The sequence below is a fragment of the Cherax quadricarinatus genome, chromosome 17 (genome assembly GCF_038502225.1).
Source record: "Cherax quadricarinatus isolate ZL_2023a chromosome 17, ASM3850222v1, whole genome shotgun sequence".
NCBI classification, from domain to species: Eukaryota; Metazoa; Arthropoda; class Malacostraca; order Decapoda; family Parastacidae; genus Cherax; species Cherax quadricarinatus.
The window spans coordinates 3,413,603-3,431,608 of NC_091308.1; the positions used below are offsets into that span (position 1 = coordinate 3,413,603).

The following is an 18,006-nucleotide window of genomic DNA, read 5'->3' on the forward strand; positions in this document are numbered from 1 at the left end:
TGTTATTGCTGCTGCTGCTGTTCCTGCTAGTGCTGTTGTTATTGTTGTTGTTGCTGCTGCTATTGTTGCTGTTATTGCTGCTGCTGCTGTTCCTGCTAGTGCTGTTGTTATTGTTGTTGTTGCTGCTGCTATTGTTGCTGTTCCTGCTAGTGCTGTTGTTATTGTTGTTGTTGCTGCTGCTATTGTTGCTGTTATTGCTGCTGCTGTTATTACTGCTATTATTACTGGTGGTGGTGGTGGTGGTGGTGGTGGTGGTGGTGGTGGTGGTGGTGGTGGTGGTGGTGGTGGTGGTGGTGGTGGTGGTGGTGGTGGTGGTGGTGGTGGTGCTGCTGCTGCTGCTGCTGCTGCTGCTGCTGCTGCCGCTGCATCTGCTGTTATTGCTGGACACTTATGGAGAAGATTTGCCCAAACCATGAATCAATCTTTTTCTTCAGACTTCTATTTAAGGGAAAAATTCCATAGAATCTTATACATTATATGAAATAAAAACCATTGTTTTAAAGAGAAATTCTCGCTTTTTTTTGTAGTTTTCTTGCATTTTATAGGATTTTTTAAAATTTGTATTATATTTTCTTCTTTCTTTTATTGCGGGTCTTATAAATAACATTACGAACACGCGGGTAAGAAGGACACGTAAACAGTATTAGGACTAGAGTTTTTATCAAATTAATAATTAGACTATGGAAGCCCCTGGTGGGCGAAACATCTACCCAGTGATTGTCCTAATTCCGCATATGAGCCTTTTATACGGCTCCTGTAATGGATCGTAATTCCAGAGTGAAACGTGTTTAGGAACGTGATGCACTCGCATGTTCGGAGACCCAAGAGCTGTGTTGATGTATCAGATAGTGTCTTTCTCTTTGTTATATTGCATTATTGTAAGTATGTGTGTGTTGTCTGCCTGTCTGGCTTCTCTCTCTCTCTCTCTCTCTCTCTCTCTCTTGCTGTCTCTAATTAATTGTCCATCTTCATGTATTTAACATTTCACTTACGTGATTCTCTGCTTTTCTCTTCTATTCTCGAGGAAGGTTTTAATATTCTTCAGAGAATCCTCACTCACTATTACGACCGATTCCCTTTGCGACTGGCTTACAATGTGGACCAGTTCGAGTTCCGACTGGCTTACGGTGTGGAATGGTTCCCGTTACCACGGGCTTACTGTGTGGACCGGTTCATTTTACGACTGATTCCCTTCGCCATTGCTTCCCCCCCCCCTACAAACCGCACATTTATGCGCCACCTCAGTCGTCTTGTCAAGTCATTAAGATCAGTCAGGAGCTCATCACTGCTTCGTTAAGTATTCAGTAATCATGATGTTTGTGCATTCTACGGAGGTAAGAATTTCCCTTGTGTTTTGTTTTTGGCTTTCGCTGGAGCGTCTACAGTTCTCCTCCCTGGAAACGTTTGTGCTACCCTCCTGAGTGCTCTCAGGAGGGTAGCACAGACACACACACACACACACACACACACACACACACACACACACACACACACACACACACACACACACACACACACACACATACAGACACACACACACCGGTTTGGAACCCACACCTAGTCAAACACGTAAAGAAACTGGAGAATTTGCAAAGGTTTGCAACAAGACTAGTTCCAGAGCTAAGAGGTATGTCCTACGAGGAGAGGTTAAGGGAAATCAACCTGATGACACTGGAGGACAGGAGAGGTAGGGGGGACATGATGACGACATACAAAATACTGAGAGGAATTGACAAGGTGGACAAAGACAGGATGTTCCAGAGATGGGACACAACAACAAGGGGACACGGTTGGAAGTTGAAGACACAGATTAATCACAGGGATGTTAGGAAGTATTTCTTCAGCCACAGAGTAGTCAGGAAGTGGAATAGTTTGGGAAGCGATGTTGTAGAGCGTGTCACTAGCTAATAAAGAGTGGTGGTCCTCTTTGGAGTACTTGAGGAGGAGAGTGAAGGAGGGTTCCTTGCGTGAGGTAGGGTGGGGGGGGGGGGCTAGAGAGAGACGTCGGCATGGGAGGTGGAGAGCCTTGCGGTTGATTCAACGTGACAACTTATCATGGGGCAGGGCAGCCAGTCGTGTTGGCTCAGATAGTGATCGTGGGGCGTCAGGAGTATGTTCTGGTGTGTGTACCTGCCAAGATTTGGCGTCCTGTGCGGTAATCACCTGGATTCGGCCACAGGCACCGTTTGAACGAATACTCCCACCGACGCAGGAGTAGGTTCGCCCGGTCCAGAAGAAAAGAAACGTGGTTAGGGAGGAGGGAAAGGCGTTGGTGTTACCCAAGTGATGTAGTCTAGCCGATCCACTGTGTGGGTATCTTTAACCACCTCAGTGAAGTGGGTTCGACTGGCCTCTTAGGAAATTACGACGCAAAAGTATTCTAAAACCGTGTCACACACAAAAAAGATATTGATCATCAGAGATGCTGTCTAGATATTCTCAGAAGACTGATATATAATGAACATGCCATAGAGATTCACTGTATGCTAAGGTTGTGTTTGCTTGAAGCAGAGGGACTGGGATTCTATGGATTGAAAGTTGGCAGACGTTACCCAGGATTGTGGTGACGGGAATCACGCAGCTTCAGGAGTGCAGAGGTCAGTGTACTGCCCTTGGGCAGGAGGACGACGACGCACTGTTCCTGTGCTGGAGGTTGTTTGCCAATGGTTGTGCTTACTAATGGTGGGAAGTTCAGCAGGTGTTTCTCTGGGTTGTGGTGGGAATCACGCAGCTGCAGGAGTGCAGAGGTCGGTGAGCTGCCCTTGGGTAGCAGGCCAACGACGCACTGTTCCTGCACTGAAGGCTGAGGAAAGGATTCTGCAAGACAATGGTAGAACGCCTCTCCCACACGGGGATCGTAAGGCACTGGAGGAGAACAGCTGCTGCTGTGTCCTGCCTGTATGTATGTGTATGTGTGTGTGTGTGTGTGTGTGTGTGTGTGTGTGTGTGTGTGTGTGTGTGTGTGTGTGTGTGTGTTGGTGTTGTACATGCTCACTCATGTTTACTTTCTACTGAATGTATTTGCGAAAAAAATACATGAATACAAAAAAAATATTTTAAGTGAAAAAATATATAGACAAGCTGTGTAATTGTTTTAAACTAAATCGAATTTTGCGTAAATTAGCAATAATTTTGGCTGATCGATTTCAAATGTTCAACATTTGTGTATTGTAGCTGAGTCAAGTTTCAGGTAACTTTTGTCATGTTATCCGTGTTATATAGACCATTTAAACTTTGAAAGATTATATGTATCTTCTACTTACTAGAAAGTTTGTAACATTGTTAGAATATGCGATGTCTAATTTGCTGAGTAGTTTTTAAAAAAAATGTGTGGCATTTTTTCTCGTAAAATATCTTAACTAGGCCTAGCTTGAATAATGTCAGTCTTCAGTGGCTAATGTATATTATGAGAAGAATTATATTCTCTAAATTTAGGCTGTGTAGGTGCAAATTTTCCTAAATATTTACATGTTTTTTTTTTTTTTAATTTCTGGAGAATTCTTCTTCTGGTCGGCTTCAAACTTATAGCATTCATGTTTTTTTTTTTTTTTATGATTGAATTATAAAGAACGAGAATTATAATTCTGTAGGGGTGAAAATTTGATGTCGTTGTGTTACCTCTAAATGAAGTTCACTCATCATAAAATTTTACACGAATAATGTTATAACTAAAAGGAGGGAACAGAACGAAGGAGCGAGACGATTGAACGTCAGAAATCAAGTTTCTGCTTTATCAGTGGACCAACCTACTGGACATGTTAAGTGTTAGTCCCAGAGTCACATCTTTACTCTAAAGGGGAATTCAAAGCCTGGTGTCACACCATTCACAGCCTGGTACCATACCATTCACCACCTGGTACTACACTATACACAAGCTGTCACTACAGAGGTGTTTACCATCACTTGTGTAACCACATGTGTGTCAAGCATGACAAGACACCAACACAACACATTACCTTCTCATCTCTCTCTCCCTCGCTAGGTAACTGAGAATATCTTGTGCACTGATGATGCTTTCAACAGACATGATAAAGTTTTTCAAGATTAAAATGTTATTAACAGTAAGTACGTGGCTTAGAAAGCCAGTGTAATTTCGAGGAAAGCTTCCATTTGTTTATTTTAACACATTAGCTATTCCTCACCAACTTAAGGTGGCCCATAGAAGAAAAGCCACATTCGCAATTACTGATTTCTCCCCCCATCCTACCTAGCTGCTTTTCCAGAGAAGAGAGGTCATCAAAATACCTAAAATTCTACTTTTGATGCTATACGTGAGTAAATACTGGGAAGGGGACAAGATTTATTACTCTGTTATTGCCTTGAATGAGATGCAGAAAATATTTTTTTTATATAATCTTGTGCTTCTTTTACAGATTTAATAAATATTAAAATAATTTTTTTAGCTTAACATTATTAATAATGGTATTTAACACCGATTAGTAAGTGTATAAGTAACATATGCGAGTTGAGTAGCTTCGAATAGTTTCGCCTATACAGTAGGCATCTTCAGTCGAATACAGAGGTGAAGACGGAAGAAGCAGTAGAGGTAGAAATGATGTGATGAGTCCATCAGTCTTAAAGAAGTAGTTTAGAGGTGGTCTGTCCCTCTCCGTGGAAATATTATTCATTGTCATAGTCTTGAACAGTGTAAACATCTTCTGGCTGAATGATCACATTATTTTTACCTCTCCACTACTTCTGCTGTCTGTACATTAGTCACCTTTGCATTCGACTGAAGTATTATTTATTTATAACCGAAATTTTTCAGACGAAAGATACTTTACTGTTGCACATGTGTCTTACCTAAATGCATAAATAACACTGGTTTTTGGATGCCACAAAACTTAAGGGTAAGGTACCTAGAAAATGGATTCGACGGAGACGCCCGTAACAGCAGAGGAGGAGCAGTTGGTGCCAAAGTTCACCCCCGTGGACTACACGGTGTTCAGCCTCATGTTGGTGGCTTCAGTAGGCATTGGGTTGGTCAGCGCCATCAGGAGCCGAGGTAAAGCCTCCACGCAGGAGTACCTGCTGGGAGGCAAGACCATGTCACCGGCACCAGTAGCCTTGTCTCTGCTAGGAGGATGGATCTCTGCAATATCCATTTTAGGTCAGTCTTCGAACACAGTTCCTTAGTTCGTTACTATATGAAAATTATTTCAAGGACGGATTTTCCCTTCGAATTCACAATAAAATATAACCACATAATTAAATACATGGCATGAGGAAGGTTAAAACAAATTTTTAACATTTCAAAATTGTCATACTCAACAGTTTCTTTTTTCTGTAAATGTATGCCAGAAATTGTTCGGTGTTCATATTTTTGTTTTAAGCTATGCATTTGTTTATCAACAATTTGCTTGATATACTGTTTTAATATTGCTGTTGTTGATTATGGCAGTGCATTAAATGGCACTCAGCTGGTAACAAATAACAACCACATGATATCAAATGGCGACCAGTTGAAAACAAATGGCAGCCAGCTGGTAAAAACGGATAAAATAAGTTTTTTCCAAATTAAAAATAATATTACAACAGTATGGTAACTGATATGAAAATGGAGTTATCTACATACGATTGCATAATTATTGTAACGTGAAATTCACTGGCAGATGAATTTGATGTGATAGCCCCTCACTTGCCTAGAGACTTCTTCTTGGAGGTAGTGAAAGCTTGTTTTCCAGATATCATTATCTGTCTTTGAAACAATGTTAATAATAATGGCATCATAAAAGCCAGATCAGATATGTTGGCCAATACTTGAAGAGAACTGGAGCATCGATTCGATGTGTACCGTGCTGTACACATGCTAAGAATGTATAGCCTAGAAGACAACTGTGAAGTCTACCAGAACTAATAATTTAGCTATTATACGCAGAAAACTGTATTTTCATTGTATTGGCCGATTAATAACTGTGCTGGACAAACCTTTACTTCTCTGTATTGCTATGCAGAGATATTTGTAATCATATCTGATGCGACGAAAGGCACTGTAAGGTATGACTAGGGCAACACTCCATTATATGTATATGATAACAATGTTCAGGATAATGTTGTCTCGCGTCACTAACACACTGCCAATGTTTCTCCTGGTATATTTCTCTTGAACATTTCACACTACTGTTGTCTCTGTTCCTACGGACAGTACTTCTAGGATGAGTTCAGCAGTTATATAAATTGTGATACCCTCCCAGTTTATACTGTCCTTGTTCAGATAATAATCACTAATCGTGAACCTGGTGTGTCCTCAAGACAACACTTCACAAGGATATACCCATTCCTTGTTTTTTTTTTCTTAACTACAAAATGTGTTAGTTACTGTTAAGTGTTTCAGCTGTCCATTAACAGTAAAACATTTTACAGGTAACCCTACCGAGATATATTTCTATGGTACACAACTCACCACTATTTTGATAGGCTGCATCCCGGGTTGTCTCTTCGTGGCCCATGTCATTCTTCCGATTTTTATTGGGCACAATATCGTTTCCATCAATGAGGTAAATTATTAGAGATTTAATATTATTTTCACGTTTTCAATACTGAAATTATAAGTTATCATGTTGTTTTACTGCATGATTACTGCGTGCAAGTTAAAATATTCATAATATCCTTTGACAAATATTGCAGTATGTGCATTTGAGGTTCAGGTCGCGCACGCTGAGAAATCTGTCTACTTTGTGCCTGCTGCTCAGTAACTTCATTTACATGGCCATGTGTCTATACGCTCCTACAGTAGCACTGACTACAGTCACTGAACTCTCATCCTGGGCCTCCTCGCTCATCATGGGCTCTATATGCACTTTCTACATCACAATAGTGAGTATTGATTACTCTGCGAATAATTGTAATATTTGTCATAATATGAATTTTATTCAAAGAAGTTAAATACCAATTATATATATATATATATCTATATATATATATATATATATATATATATATATATATATATATATATATATATATATATATATATAGATATATATATATAGGTCGTGCCGAATAGGCAGAACTTGCGATCTTGGCTTAAATAGCAACGCTCATCTTGCCATATAAGACAAGTGAAAATTTGTGTATGCAATAATTTCGCCAAAATCATTCTGAACCTAACGAAAAAAATATGTTTCACTGTGTTTGTTTAGTATTAAATTATTGTAAACAAATAAAAAATATATTTAGTTTGGTTAGGCTAAAATAAATTGCTCTTGTTATAATAAGGTTAGGTAAGTTTTCTAAGAGTCTTTTGGAGCAAAATTAAAAATTTTTACATTAACATTAATGAAAAAAATATATCTTTAAACGTATAAGAAAAAAATTTAGAAAGGACTTAATTTTAAATGAGTTCTTGCTAATTGACCAGTTTTACATATTCGGCACTATATATATATATATATATATATATATATATATATATATATATATATATATATATATATATATATATATATATATATATATATATATATATATATATATATATATATATATATATATATATCTTTCATACTTTTCCGTGCGTCATCGGGAGCTATGCAGTGCTAAAAGAGCATCAACAGGTAGATTGAAGGGATGTTTTCTCAGAGGAAAGATAGCATGGTGCTGCCACCCTATTCCACCTCAGAATTCAGCTTGAAATTTGAAGTACACAGTCACTTAAAACAATTTCCTCTTCAACCAAGGTGTTGGAAGATGAAGTCAAAATACAACTTTGTCTGACAAGATATGGCAAATTAGGGATTAACGGGTGCAATTTCTGGAGTGTGTATACAGTTAAAGTTGTGTTAATTATATTAATGTGATTTCATCTTTGCTGTATAAAATGCCGTGATTTCAAAATTTGAAGACCAGTTCTGCAAAGGAGTCAGATTTCACTATTAAGTTTGTATGAATATAGTAGTGGCTACCTGAAGAACACTGCCTAGAAACCTGATATCACCTCTGAAGTGTCTTTACCCAAATGTTCACAAACTCTTTCTGTAAGTGCCGAGGTGTGATCCCAAAACAAATTTGTCATTGAAGATTATTCTAAATCTTATTTGTAGAAGCAAATTTTAGTAAGTTCCTTTCTGATAAAAAAAAAATATTAGAGGCTCCATGTATGGGAAATGGATGTTCTTGATGTACTTTGGTACAGAGGTCAACTGTGCTGAAGGATCACTCTTTCTGTAGAAAAATATTTGTATTTAGGTGAGAGTACACAACTAGGATAACTGTACTTTTAATCGTGTAATTTAATTGTATGTCAAACTGTTGAAAAGAATATCTATTTTCAGCATGGTTCATAATACGTAAGTTTAATTAAAGGAAGATATGCTGATGAATATGACCTGGAAATGAAGCACTTACATGAGTATTACTATTGTGGAAAATACTGTATATATTTTCCAGAAATACAGTAGTTATATGTAAATAGATGGCTATACTGTATTTAATAATATTTATGTCATAGAGAACGGAGAGTCTGCGTCTGCGCTGAAGGAGAGTCGCCATTTTGTTTGAATTTGTATTAGAACGTTGGTGAAATGGGAAGAATTTTTCGTGCTGACACCTCTCAAATAGGAGGCGAAATTGGTGGATATGCATTCCTGCATAACTTGAGATATCAGGCGACTGGACAAGACAGCTCCAGGAACCTCAGATAAGCTCTCTAGATTTGTGTATAATTCTGGCCAGCATTGTTTTCATAGATTTAGTTAGAGTGAGGTTTTCTGAGTACGATACACATTAATCTCCAGTCAAATTGGTGAGTGATAATAAGATATTCTCTTTCTGTTATGTATATGTGTATCTATAATCATTTTTTAATTTTAATATACAGTCCACAAATTTATATATTTACCAACATTCCTGGTGATGTATAATTCATTTAATTAATAGGTCCAGAGCAACTTGTGGATATGACAGTGGTAGGTATCGAAGGGGGACATTTTTTGCGACCTAGGTGTCCCAAATTCCTACTTGCCTAACTGATAAATAATAATTATCTTTGTTATTTACTGTTATGTACATTATGAGTTACATACAGAAAAATGCAGTTTTCCACAACTATCTCTTTTTTCTCTTCTGGAAGATTATTATCCATTAGTGGTTTAATATAATGCTAAAATCGATTTTCACAACGCTGTGTTGCCTGACATACCGATCTAAATTTTCTAATTGATCTTTTTAATTTAATTGCAAATTCTTGTATCAGAAGTTTGACATAACAGTTGGTATCACATATTCTGTTATACTTATCAACATACACATGAAGCTTTTTCTTATTTAATAGATGTGTTTACCAGTCCTGGTTAGGTGTCGATTTCTTAGTGTTACAAAGGTATCAATAGCATAGTTCCCAGATAGTTTCAGTAATGCGAGTTACTGTTCCTGTTGCTGGGTTTGTTAATGTGCAACGAGCACTGTAATTGTAACTGTAATTGTGTCAGGGAGGCGTGAAGGCCGTGGTGTACACTGATGTGCTACAAACACTGATCATGTTCGGCGGAGTCCTGTTGGTGGTCATCATCTGCTGCGTCGACATGGGAGGTGTTGCCAACGTCTGGTCCATCGCTGACCGTGGAGGTCGTATTCAGTTTTTTAAGTGAGTGAAAGAACGTGATTTCTTCAGAATTTTGGATCACTTCCACATTATAGTCCATTATTTGTGTCTTTGGCAATAAAACACTTTCTTTACTTTAACATCAGTTTCAGCACGAGTCCCTTCGAGCGCCACACCTTCTGGTCAACTATGGTGCTTGGATTTTATATCATGATCTATGCAGTTGGCTTCAACCAAACCACTTACCAGAGGTTTGCCTCTGTCAGGACGCTTCAGATATCACAAAGGTAATTTTAAACACTAAACGTCATTGAGCTGCCATACATTTCAAGTTTTTAAATATATTATTGTGTTTTCGCTGTCGTTATAAAAAATAACCACTAAAAACAATCGAAAGGTCTTCTAAGTGCTTTTGTCCTCGAGGGACTTATTAAGAGAATTGAGGCTAAGACGTAAGGTGCACTTACGTACCTCAGTAAACTTACTTACTAGGTAGGTAATTTTCAGTAACTAGTGTGGAACCCCAATAAGCAAGATTAGACTGGAGAGAACAGGGAAGGCTCTGGTTGGATGGATTACGGGGTAATAATAGGTAGGTGAGAGGAAAGGTCGTGAGCGGTGGAAAAGCCAGAACTAGACCCAGTAACTGAGTGATTATAGCAGGTTATATAGTAATTCAGCGTCATAAAGCTGGCGGGTCGGCCTGGACGCCAGAGAGGGAGGAATGCCAGACGCAAATCACTAGCACTTGGCAGATTAGAGCAAGAACGAGTAAGAACAAAAGAACGAATATGTTCAGAAGAACAGAGCACCAATTGATCATGTAGATAAAAATTATGATGAGAGATTTGCTTGAAAAATTACGAGGTTTTTACCACTAGTCTGGTACCAGAACTGAGTAATAATAATATAACCTCTGTCTTTTCCTTATACATTTCGGATATTTATCTTTGTATCCTGGGTATTAATAGCTGTGAAAACTATGCAACTGGACCCCAAGATGTTACATGAATGGAAAAGAAGAAGAGATACGCAGAGAGAATGTTTACCATGGACAGGAGAACAAGACGACACTGGTGGAGACGGACACAAATAAGTAAGATACTACATTCCAAAATATACTATAATAAAGAAGTGAGATGGACTGGGTAACAATGTATTGGAAGTAAGATAAGTTAACACGCTTCAAAAAAATACGAAAGAAACAGTCAACACGAGGTTAAGTTCTAGAACTCAGCTAAATAATTGCAGCTAGTTAATTACACACTGTCCCAAAATTATTAAGGTATTCTATTTTGCAGTTTACTGTACGTGTTCCTGGTGGGGCTGTACTTTCTGTGGGTAGTCTTCTACTTCTCTGGACTTGTCGCTTTCGCAAACTATAGTGACTGTGACCCGCTTGCATCAGGCAAGATAGAAAAGCCTGACCAGATTATCCCGTTCTTAGTGACCGACAAGTTGAGTCACCTGACAGGCATGGCCGGCATCTTCGTTGCTGGTGTGTATGGAGGTGTTCTCAGGTAGGTCTTCACTGGTGTTCTCAGATAGGTCCTCACTGGTGTGTATGGTGGTGTTCTCAGGTAGGTCCTCACTGGTGTGTATGAAGGTGTTCTCAGGTAGGTCCTCACTGGTGTGTATGGAGGTGTTCTCAAGTAGGTCCTCACTGGTGTGTATGGTGGTGTTCTCAGGTAGGTCCTCACTGGTGTGTATGGAGGTGTTCTCAGGTAGGTCCTCACTGGTGTGTATGGAAGTGTTCTCAGATAGGTCCTCACTGGTGTGTATGGAGGTGTTCTCAGGTAGGTCCTCACTGGTGTGTATGGAGGTGTTCTCAGGGAGGTCCTCACTGGTGTGTATGGAGGTATTCTCAGGAGGTCCTCACTGGTGTGTATGGAGGTGTTCTCAGGGAGGTCCTCACTGGTGTGTATGGAGGTGTTCTCAGGGAGGTCCTCACTGGTGTGTATGGAGGTGTTCTAAGGGAGGTCCTCACTGGTGTGTATGGAGGTGTTCTCAGGGAGGTCCTCACTGGTGCGTATGGAGATGTTCTCAGGTAGGTCCTCACTGGTGTGTATGGAGGTGTTCTCAGGTAGGTCCTCACTGGTGTGTATGGAGATGTTCTCAGGTAAGTCCTCACTGGTGTGTATGGAAGTGTTCTCAGGGAGATCCTCACTGGTGTGTATGGAGATGTTCTCAGGGAGGTCCTCACTGGTGTGTATGGAGGTGTTCTCAGGGAGGTCCTCACTGGTGTGTATGGAGGTGTTCTCAGGGAGGTCCTCACTGGTGTGTATGGAGGTGTTCTCAGGGAGGTCCTCACTGGTGTGTATGGAGGTGTTCTCAGGGAGGTCCTCACTGGTGTGTATGGAGGTGTTCTCAGGGAGGTCCTCGCTCCAACACTTGTAAACATCACGCTTCCTGTCCTTTACTTTCTACATCTTCACCAACTGAAGATGTGTCCCCTTGTTCTCTTAATTACTAATTCAAAGATATTTTTCCTAAAAGGTTTGCATAGTTTTTCTTGAACTTAAAGTAGTAATCTTATCACATTTCCTCCTTACTGTTCTAATAATAATAAATTTAGTGCCTTCAGTCTTTCTTCGTAGTTTCAGCTTCTAAATTCTGAAATCCTCTTCGTTGCATGTCGCTGATTTTGTTTTCTGTTATATTTATGTTTTAATAAATGTTGGCTGCAAGTACAGCTGCCGACACTAGCATGTGTCTGACAGTCATACCTGGAGTTTACCTGGAGAGAGTTCCGGGGGTCAACGCCCCCGCGGCCCGGTCTGTGACCAGGCCTCATAGCAAAAATATTTAACATACTTTAAATGCATGAATGGCCATCCTAAAACTGGATAATGTTGCATAATTTTGACTCACTAATAACTGCATTTATATGATTTCATGGTAATTATAAGTTTATTTTCACCTACGCCAGTTCACTATCATCCTGCGTCAACTCGTTCGCTTGTATAATCTGGGAAGACTTCTTGAAGGATCGCCCTTACTTCCGCCACCTGTGTAACTCTAGCGCCACCAACGTTGTGAAACTTCTTTGTAAGTATTGCTTTCTCTTATTGTAGTAAAACAACTCCTCTAGTAACTATCTGACTGAAAGAACAAATTAAGAACCAGCAGACAACACTAACTCAAACAAACAAACTTTTCCAAGCAGTGTGTGGACTTCACTGGCCTTGTATATGTGCCGACGTCTTCCTCTGGCATAAGCATTGGTTACAAGTTTCTGCAAGTCCTTTGTTTTTGGAGAGGTGGGAGAGAAATTTTCCTCTTACACATCAGTAGTCGGGTTACCATCAGATTCTTTTTCTACACTGGAGGTTACTAATAGTCCCCAGGGAGGGAAGGCGACTTCTAGTGAAGTAAGAACTAACACCTGTTTTCTCATGTTTTGAACACTGGTCCAATTTTTCTCTTCCATCTAGATGTGGATAATTTGTCTTCCCATATACAGGAAGGTAAAGGCTCTGTAGCGTTTGCCCATGACGTCACAGGATTAATATCCACTACATTACTTGTCAAATATGTACTCCTCAGTTTGTGCTTAACTATTTGTGGTTGCAGGGATCGAGTCCCAGCTTATCGCTAGCCTTGTGGACTGTCATACTTATTCTTAAAACTATGTATGGAACCTGCTTTAGTTACTACTTTGTTCAGGTCATTCCACTTCCTTATCACCCTCAGGCAGAAGAAATATTTCCAGACAAGTCTTCTGAGTATTTTTAATGTCGTGTTCATGTCTTCTCTGGTTCTTCTTTCTAATATTGCCAGGTTCGGACCCTTCAGCCTGTCCTCAAACCTAGACTAGTCTAGCTATGAGGAGAATCCCAAAGTCTTGCTGACTCACCGTCTCCTCTTTCTTTTGCTGAGTCCTTGCCATGCTGATAAAAAGTTTTCTGCACCACCTCGATCATCTTAGCCTAGGCGTTTTTGGGTCCCGGTTCTCCCAGTCTTGTTTTTTTTTTTTGTGTGGTTTAATTCTCTCGTTATTAGTACCATTGGTGTTGACCATTGCTTTATTGTTGTTGTCGCAGTTTCCAACTATTTTGTGAATAGTTGTTGATCACTGCTACTATTACCTTTTCCCTTAGTCTTGAATGTGCTCGCAATATTATCAATTGAATCATTTCTGTTTATCCCTCTTCAAAACTCCACTGGTTTTAGGTCAGCAGCAAAAAACCTCACCTCCCCAGTTTCTCTTTCTTTCTTCGTAACTTAATATCCTGCTGGGAATATATTATCTATCATCTCAGTTAGTTTTGCATCTGGAGTTACACTTGCTGAAGATTTTTGAACAATGATGTGGCAAGTAATACAATTATACTTGCAGTCTTAATTGATACCGGTCAAACTAATTGATAATTTATTTCCTGGTCTTACCTATTAATACATTTAAAACCATCAATGACAAGGAAAATTTTAATGTTATTTTTTTATCATTTCAGCATTAATAGCTGGTATATTAGCTGTGTGCTTGAGTCTGTTGGTGGATAAGCTGGGAAGCATCTTCCACGTATCAAACAGCATTCTGTCTGCCGTTGGCGGTCCCCTTACTGGTATCTTTATTTCAGGAATGTGCGCACCTTGGGTTAACACAAAGGTACATAATATAGTTTTTTTTAATTCTGAGTCATATTAAATTAGAAAAGTAATGCACAGCTAAACATTTAAATAAATGTATGCTGCAGCAGCTACTTTCTATATAATTCTAACTTTCCACTGTTGGTGTAACTTTGTTCTAGTCGTTGGCTATGAACAGTTTAGATACTGTATACTGATGGAGTATTTGAATATAAATAATTATTATGCTTTGTTGGGTTATCAAGAGCCAAATCTTAATAAATCTTAATAACTGTATTCCTATAATAATTATGTGATTAATGCAAATATTCTATAAATTTAAAGTGTATTCTCTAAAAAATTATTTATAAAGTTCATAATTATTGGTGTTGGTGTCAGGGCGCCATCGTGGGGTTCATCGTGTCCTTCGTTTTTAATGTCTGGGTAGTTATTGGTAAGTTTGTGCGAGGCGGTGGAGCACCAACACGCCTTCCTCTCTCCACTGATGGCTGCCCAGAGAACCTCTTCCTTCTCCTTAACACCACCGCCACCACCATCGTCAGCAACGTCTCAGTGACTGATGATGTGCTGACTACCACCACAGCAGTTGATGTTCTGCTAGCTGACTCCACACTGACTGTTACTGATCTACCCATCTCTACTGTTGCTCAGGGGTCAGTAGTCTCAAAACACAGTGGCCCGTGGCCTGGTGGCAAAGCTCTCGCTTCATACGCTGAGTGCGCGGTTCGATTCCCGCAAGGGTGGAAACATTGGGCGTATTTCCTCACACCGGTTGTCCATGTTCACCCATCAGTAAAAATGGGCACTTGGGTGTTAGTCGACTGGTGTGGGTAGCATCCCGGGACAAAATTGACCTAATTTGCCCGAAATGCTCTACATAACAAAGGGCTTTCTATATAGTAGTATATCACTGATGTCAGCTAGCCCTGTATACCTTGTACATGTACTTGTAGAAATAAAGATATTATATTTTATTATTATTATTATTATTATTATTATTATTATTATTATTATTATTATTATTATTATTATTATTATTATTATTATTATTATTATTATTATGCCACATTTATTAACCAGGCCACACGCTGATTTACCTGCCTATTAATACATTTAAATTTATAAACATCTTTCCAAGACCTCTGGTTGAAATAAATAAAATGCAGAAGAAAAGTTTTATTGAATCAATGTTACGCCTGTACTAGAGGCTTTTAAAAACAAAAGATTGCCAATAAAAGCTTTGTTCTGCATTTGTGTCTGTTTCATCATTCTGTCAGATGTTTGCTATCTTGCATCCACAATGGTCTATCTTGACGCAGTTTAACCGGGTAAAACAAATGTGCAGTACAGTCTATCTGGAGTCTTCCTGGAGTGTGTTCCAGGGATCAACGCCCTCGTGTACGGTCCATGACCAGGCCTTCCTGGGAAACAGGGCATAATCATCCCTTCAGTTACTACTGGCCACATGCAATCAAACGTACAAACCACAGCTTGTATCTATCGAGTTTCCTCTTTAAGATAGCTGGGAGTCTATTGGTAAACTCTTATGTATGATGGGAGGCTTTTGAGCAGTCTTGGGCCCTTAAACTTTTTGTGTTTTTCCTTAGTGTACTCTGCACACCACAGCTTTTCATTGGAGGTATATTGTGCCTTGTTAATTGACTGGTCATTTTCCATCTAGGCTAGTAAGGGACTGATCATCTTCCATCAAGGCTAATTGACTGATCCTCGTCCATCAAGGCTAAGGGATTGATCATCTAAAACTACCTATCTGCTTTCGTCTATTAAGCTAATTTCTCCTAAAATCAATATAAAGACCTAAGCCCAGATTTTAATAAAAAAATATATAGTCACAGTTTAACAAGTTATATTTTAATGCATAATAAAAACATAATTTATAGAATAAACTTTACTTGTGCTTAACTAATATTGTCAGGAGTTTTCCATTGTACATTTGAATTAAAGAAAATGCCGAGTCTTAGATTCCCATTGTTTATCCCTGTTCTTGTACATTTGATTGAAAACTTAAGAACAGTAAATTACTGAGTGTACACCTCCACAGGTCTGCAGATAATACTATCTACGAGGTGTCCTACTGCTATTCTGGCGTTATTGGCATCATCATAACATTTGTAGTCAGCAGCATCGTCTCTCTCTGTACTGGTGAGATTATTGTCACTCGTTTGTAACTGAGCCTTAAGCACTTTTGTGTGTTTTGTTTTCCTGTCTTATAGAACACATACATTATTTTTAGGTTTCTTAGGTTGTCCAGATATTTTAACCAATGGTTAATAATCCGAAGAAAGTCTTCTTCAACAATAAAGTAAAAGATATCCTGGCGAATATTTTATTTTTTCCAGGCGCAGTCAACCCTAAGGATACAGAAGGTACTGTTAATCCACTCTGTGGCAGGCTGTACCACTGTGTGTGGTCGTTCTTCAATAGTCATCGCACCTACAGTGTAGAAACCATTAAGGAAGAGGAGTCGTTCAAGATGTTACCATCGACAGCCTTATCACAGCCTATTATTAGTCATTATAAAGAGCCAAAAAACTCTCTCTCAGTTACCACATACAACCTCGACACTCCCTCTTAGTAGTCATAAGTGCAGCCTTCCTCATGGGTTATGCTGGGAATATGAAGCACAGTAAATGATGAACTTGTTCAGATGAATAAGAAGGTATGAAACTTTGCAATAATAACATATAAAGTCTGCAGTTTGTTTTTAATCTAAAATTATTATTGTTATGTTCCGAACATTTTGGAACTGTTTTGAATCCAAGGTGATTTTTTTTTCTTATATTTCTAATTTATTTTTTTAACAATGATTTAATGAGGTTCCGAATAAAAATTTAATAGGATTGTGGCAGTGTGCATGAAGTGCACAGACTTCAGGCACACCTGCAATTTGTTTTAAATCTTCATGCAGCAAGCTCTATATAATCTAGACAAGCTTATTCAGCTGCATGAACTTGATGGAATCCCTCACTCAGCCACTGCTGTAACATAAGCAATAATCAATTATTGGTCTTAGTATCATATCAAATATTGGATATTTGTTTGGAATTAATGTTTTAGCTTTATGTGGTTCACTTCTATAACAGTATTTTATTTTAGTTAATTCTTCTTAAGATTTATTATTTAGCTTTATAAAATGTTACTGTTTATACATTTAATCAACAAGCAACTAAATATAATATAAATCAGAGCTAATCTTTGTTATTGGTCTCTAACGAGACCTGTGACCACATTAGTTTTCATCTATTTTTAATACATAACTGGACAGAAATATGCCAACATCGACCTACCCAAGGTGGTGTTCCTGAGCCTAGGTGTGTTAGCTAGGCTGGCGGCTGTATGAGGCTTGTGTGGTAAATGGCTTGAAAACCGACAAGTTGAAGATTGAGACACTTATGCAACATAAAGATTCCCATATGTTGCGTAAGTGTATGAGGCTTGGCTCTTGGTGAACTAGCTTGGCTCTCTGTGATACTTTATCCTTGAATCAGACACCTAAATAATATACTATAGTTCTCGATCTAGGTAGACGTAGATAGCTCTCAACAAATATACTAGGTGTAGACTTCCAAGTCGTCTGCTATCTGTTCTTCTCATGTGCTCCTTCACACCACAAGCTGGTAATCGCAACTAACCCACAAGACTAATATGAAATCTCGTGACATGATAATGATGGTTCAAGACGAAATCAGAAGTCGTCCAGTTTTTATGTCCAATTTGTGAGTTAGGTGTGAATTGTTCCTGCATGGTAGTGTGACATATTTGTTACAAGTTATTATTTTAGTAAATGTTTTCCCATTCTCCAATTGGTTGTTATGCAGTGTGAATAGAGGAGCTTCCTCTCTCTCTCACAAAAA

The 18,006-nt window shown here is 38.8% G+C and overlaps 1 protein-coding gene across 2 annotated transcripts; it reads left to right on the top strand.

The window, feature by feature from the left end:
• Positions 1-1,999: 1,999 nt before the first annotated feature.
• Positions 2,000-16,845, top strand: LOC128686435 (sodium-coupled monocarboxylate transporter 1). 2 transcript variants are annotated; one of them, XM_070085713.1, is made up of 12 exons: positions 2,000-2,898; positions 4,850-5,110; positions 6,364-6,497; positions 6,628-6,816; positions 9,429-9,583; positions 9,688-9,828; positions 10,843-11,061; positions 12,471-12,589; positions 13,996-14,150; positions 14,510-14,784; positions 16,194-16,294; positions 16,492-16,845. In XM_070085713.1, exons 2-12 carry the CDS (start codon positions 4,867-4,869, stop codon positions 16,725-16,727), a joined length of 1,968 nt encoding a protein of 655 aa, XP_069941814.1. In that variant the 5' UTR covers positions 2,000-2,898; positions 4,850-4,866; the 3' UTR covers positions 16,728-16,845. The 2 variants fall into 2 exon arrangements, with proteins under 2 accessions (XP_069941814.1, XP_069941815.1); XM_070085714.1 differs by having other exon boundaries at positions 2,000-2,120; positions 3,983-5,110.
• The last annotated feature ends 1,161 nt before the right edge of the window (positions 16,846-18,006 follow it).

Excerpts from the sequence above, each read along its gene's own strand:
- LOC128686435 (XM_070085713.1), top strand. The coding sequence starts at position 4,867 with ATGGATTCGACGGAGACGCCCGTAACAGCAGAGGAGGAGCAGTTGGTG. Across the intron at positions 9,829-10,842 it reads ACGCTTCAGATATCACAAAG|TTTACTGTACGTGTTCCTGG; the intron begins GTAATTTTAAAC and ends TCTATTTTGCAG. Across the intron at positions 14,785-16,193 it reads ATCTCTACTGTTGCTCAGGG|GTCTGCAGATAATACTATCT; the intron begins GTCAGTAGTCTC and ends ACACCTCCACAG.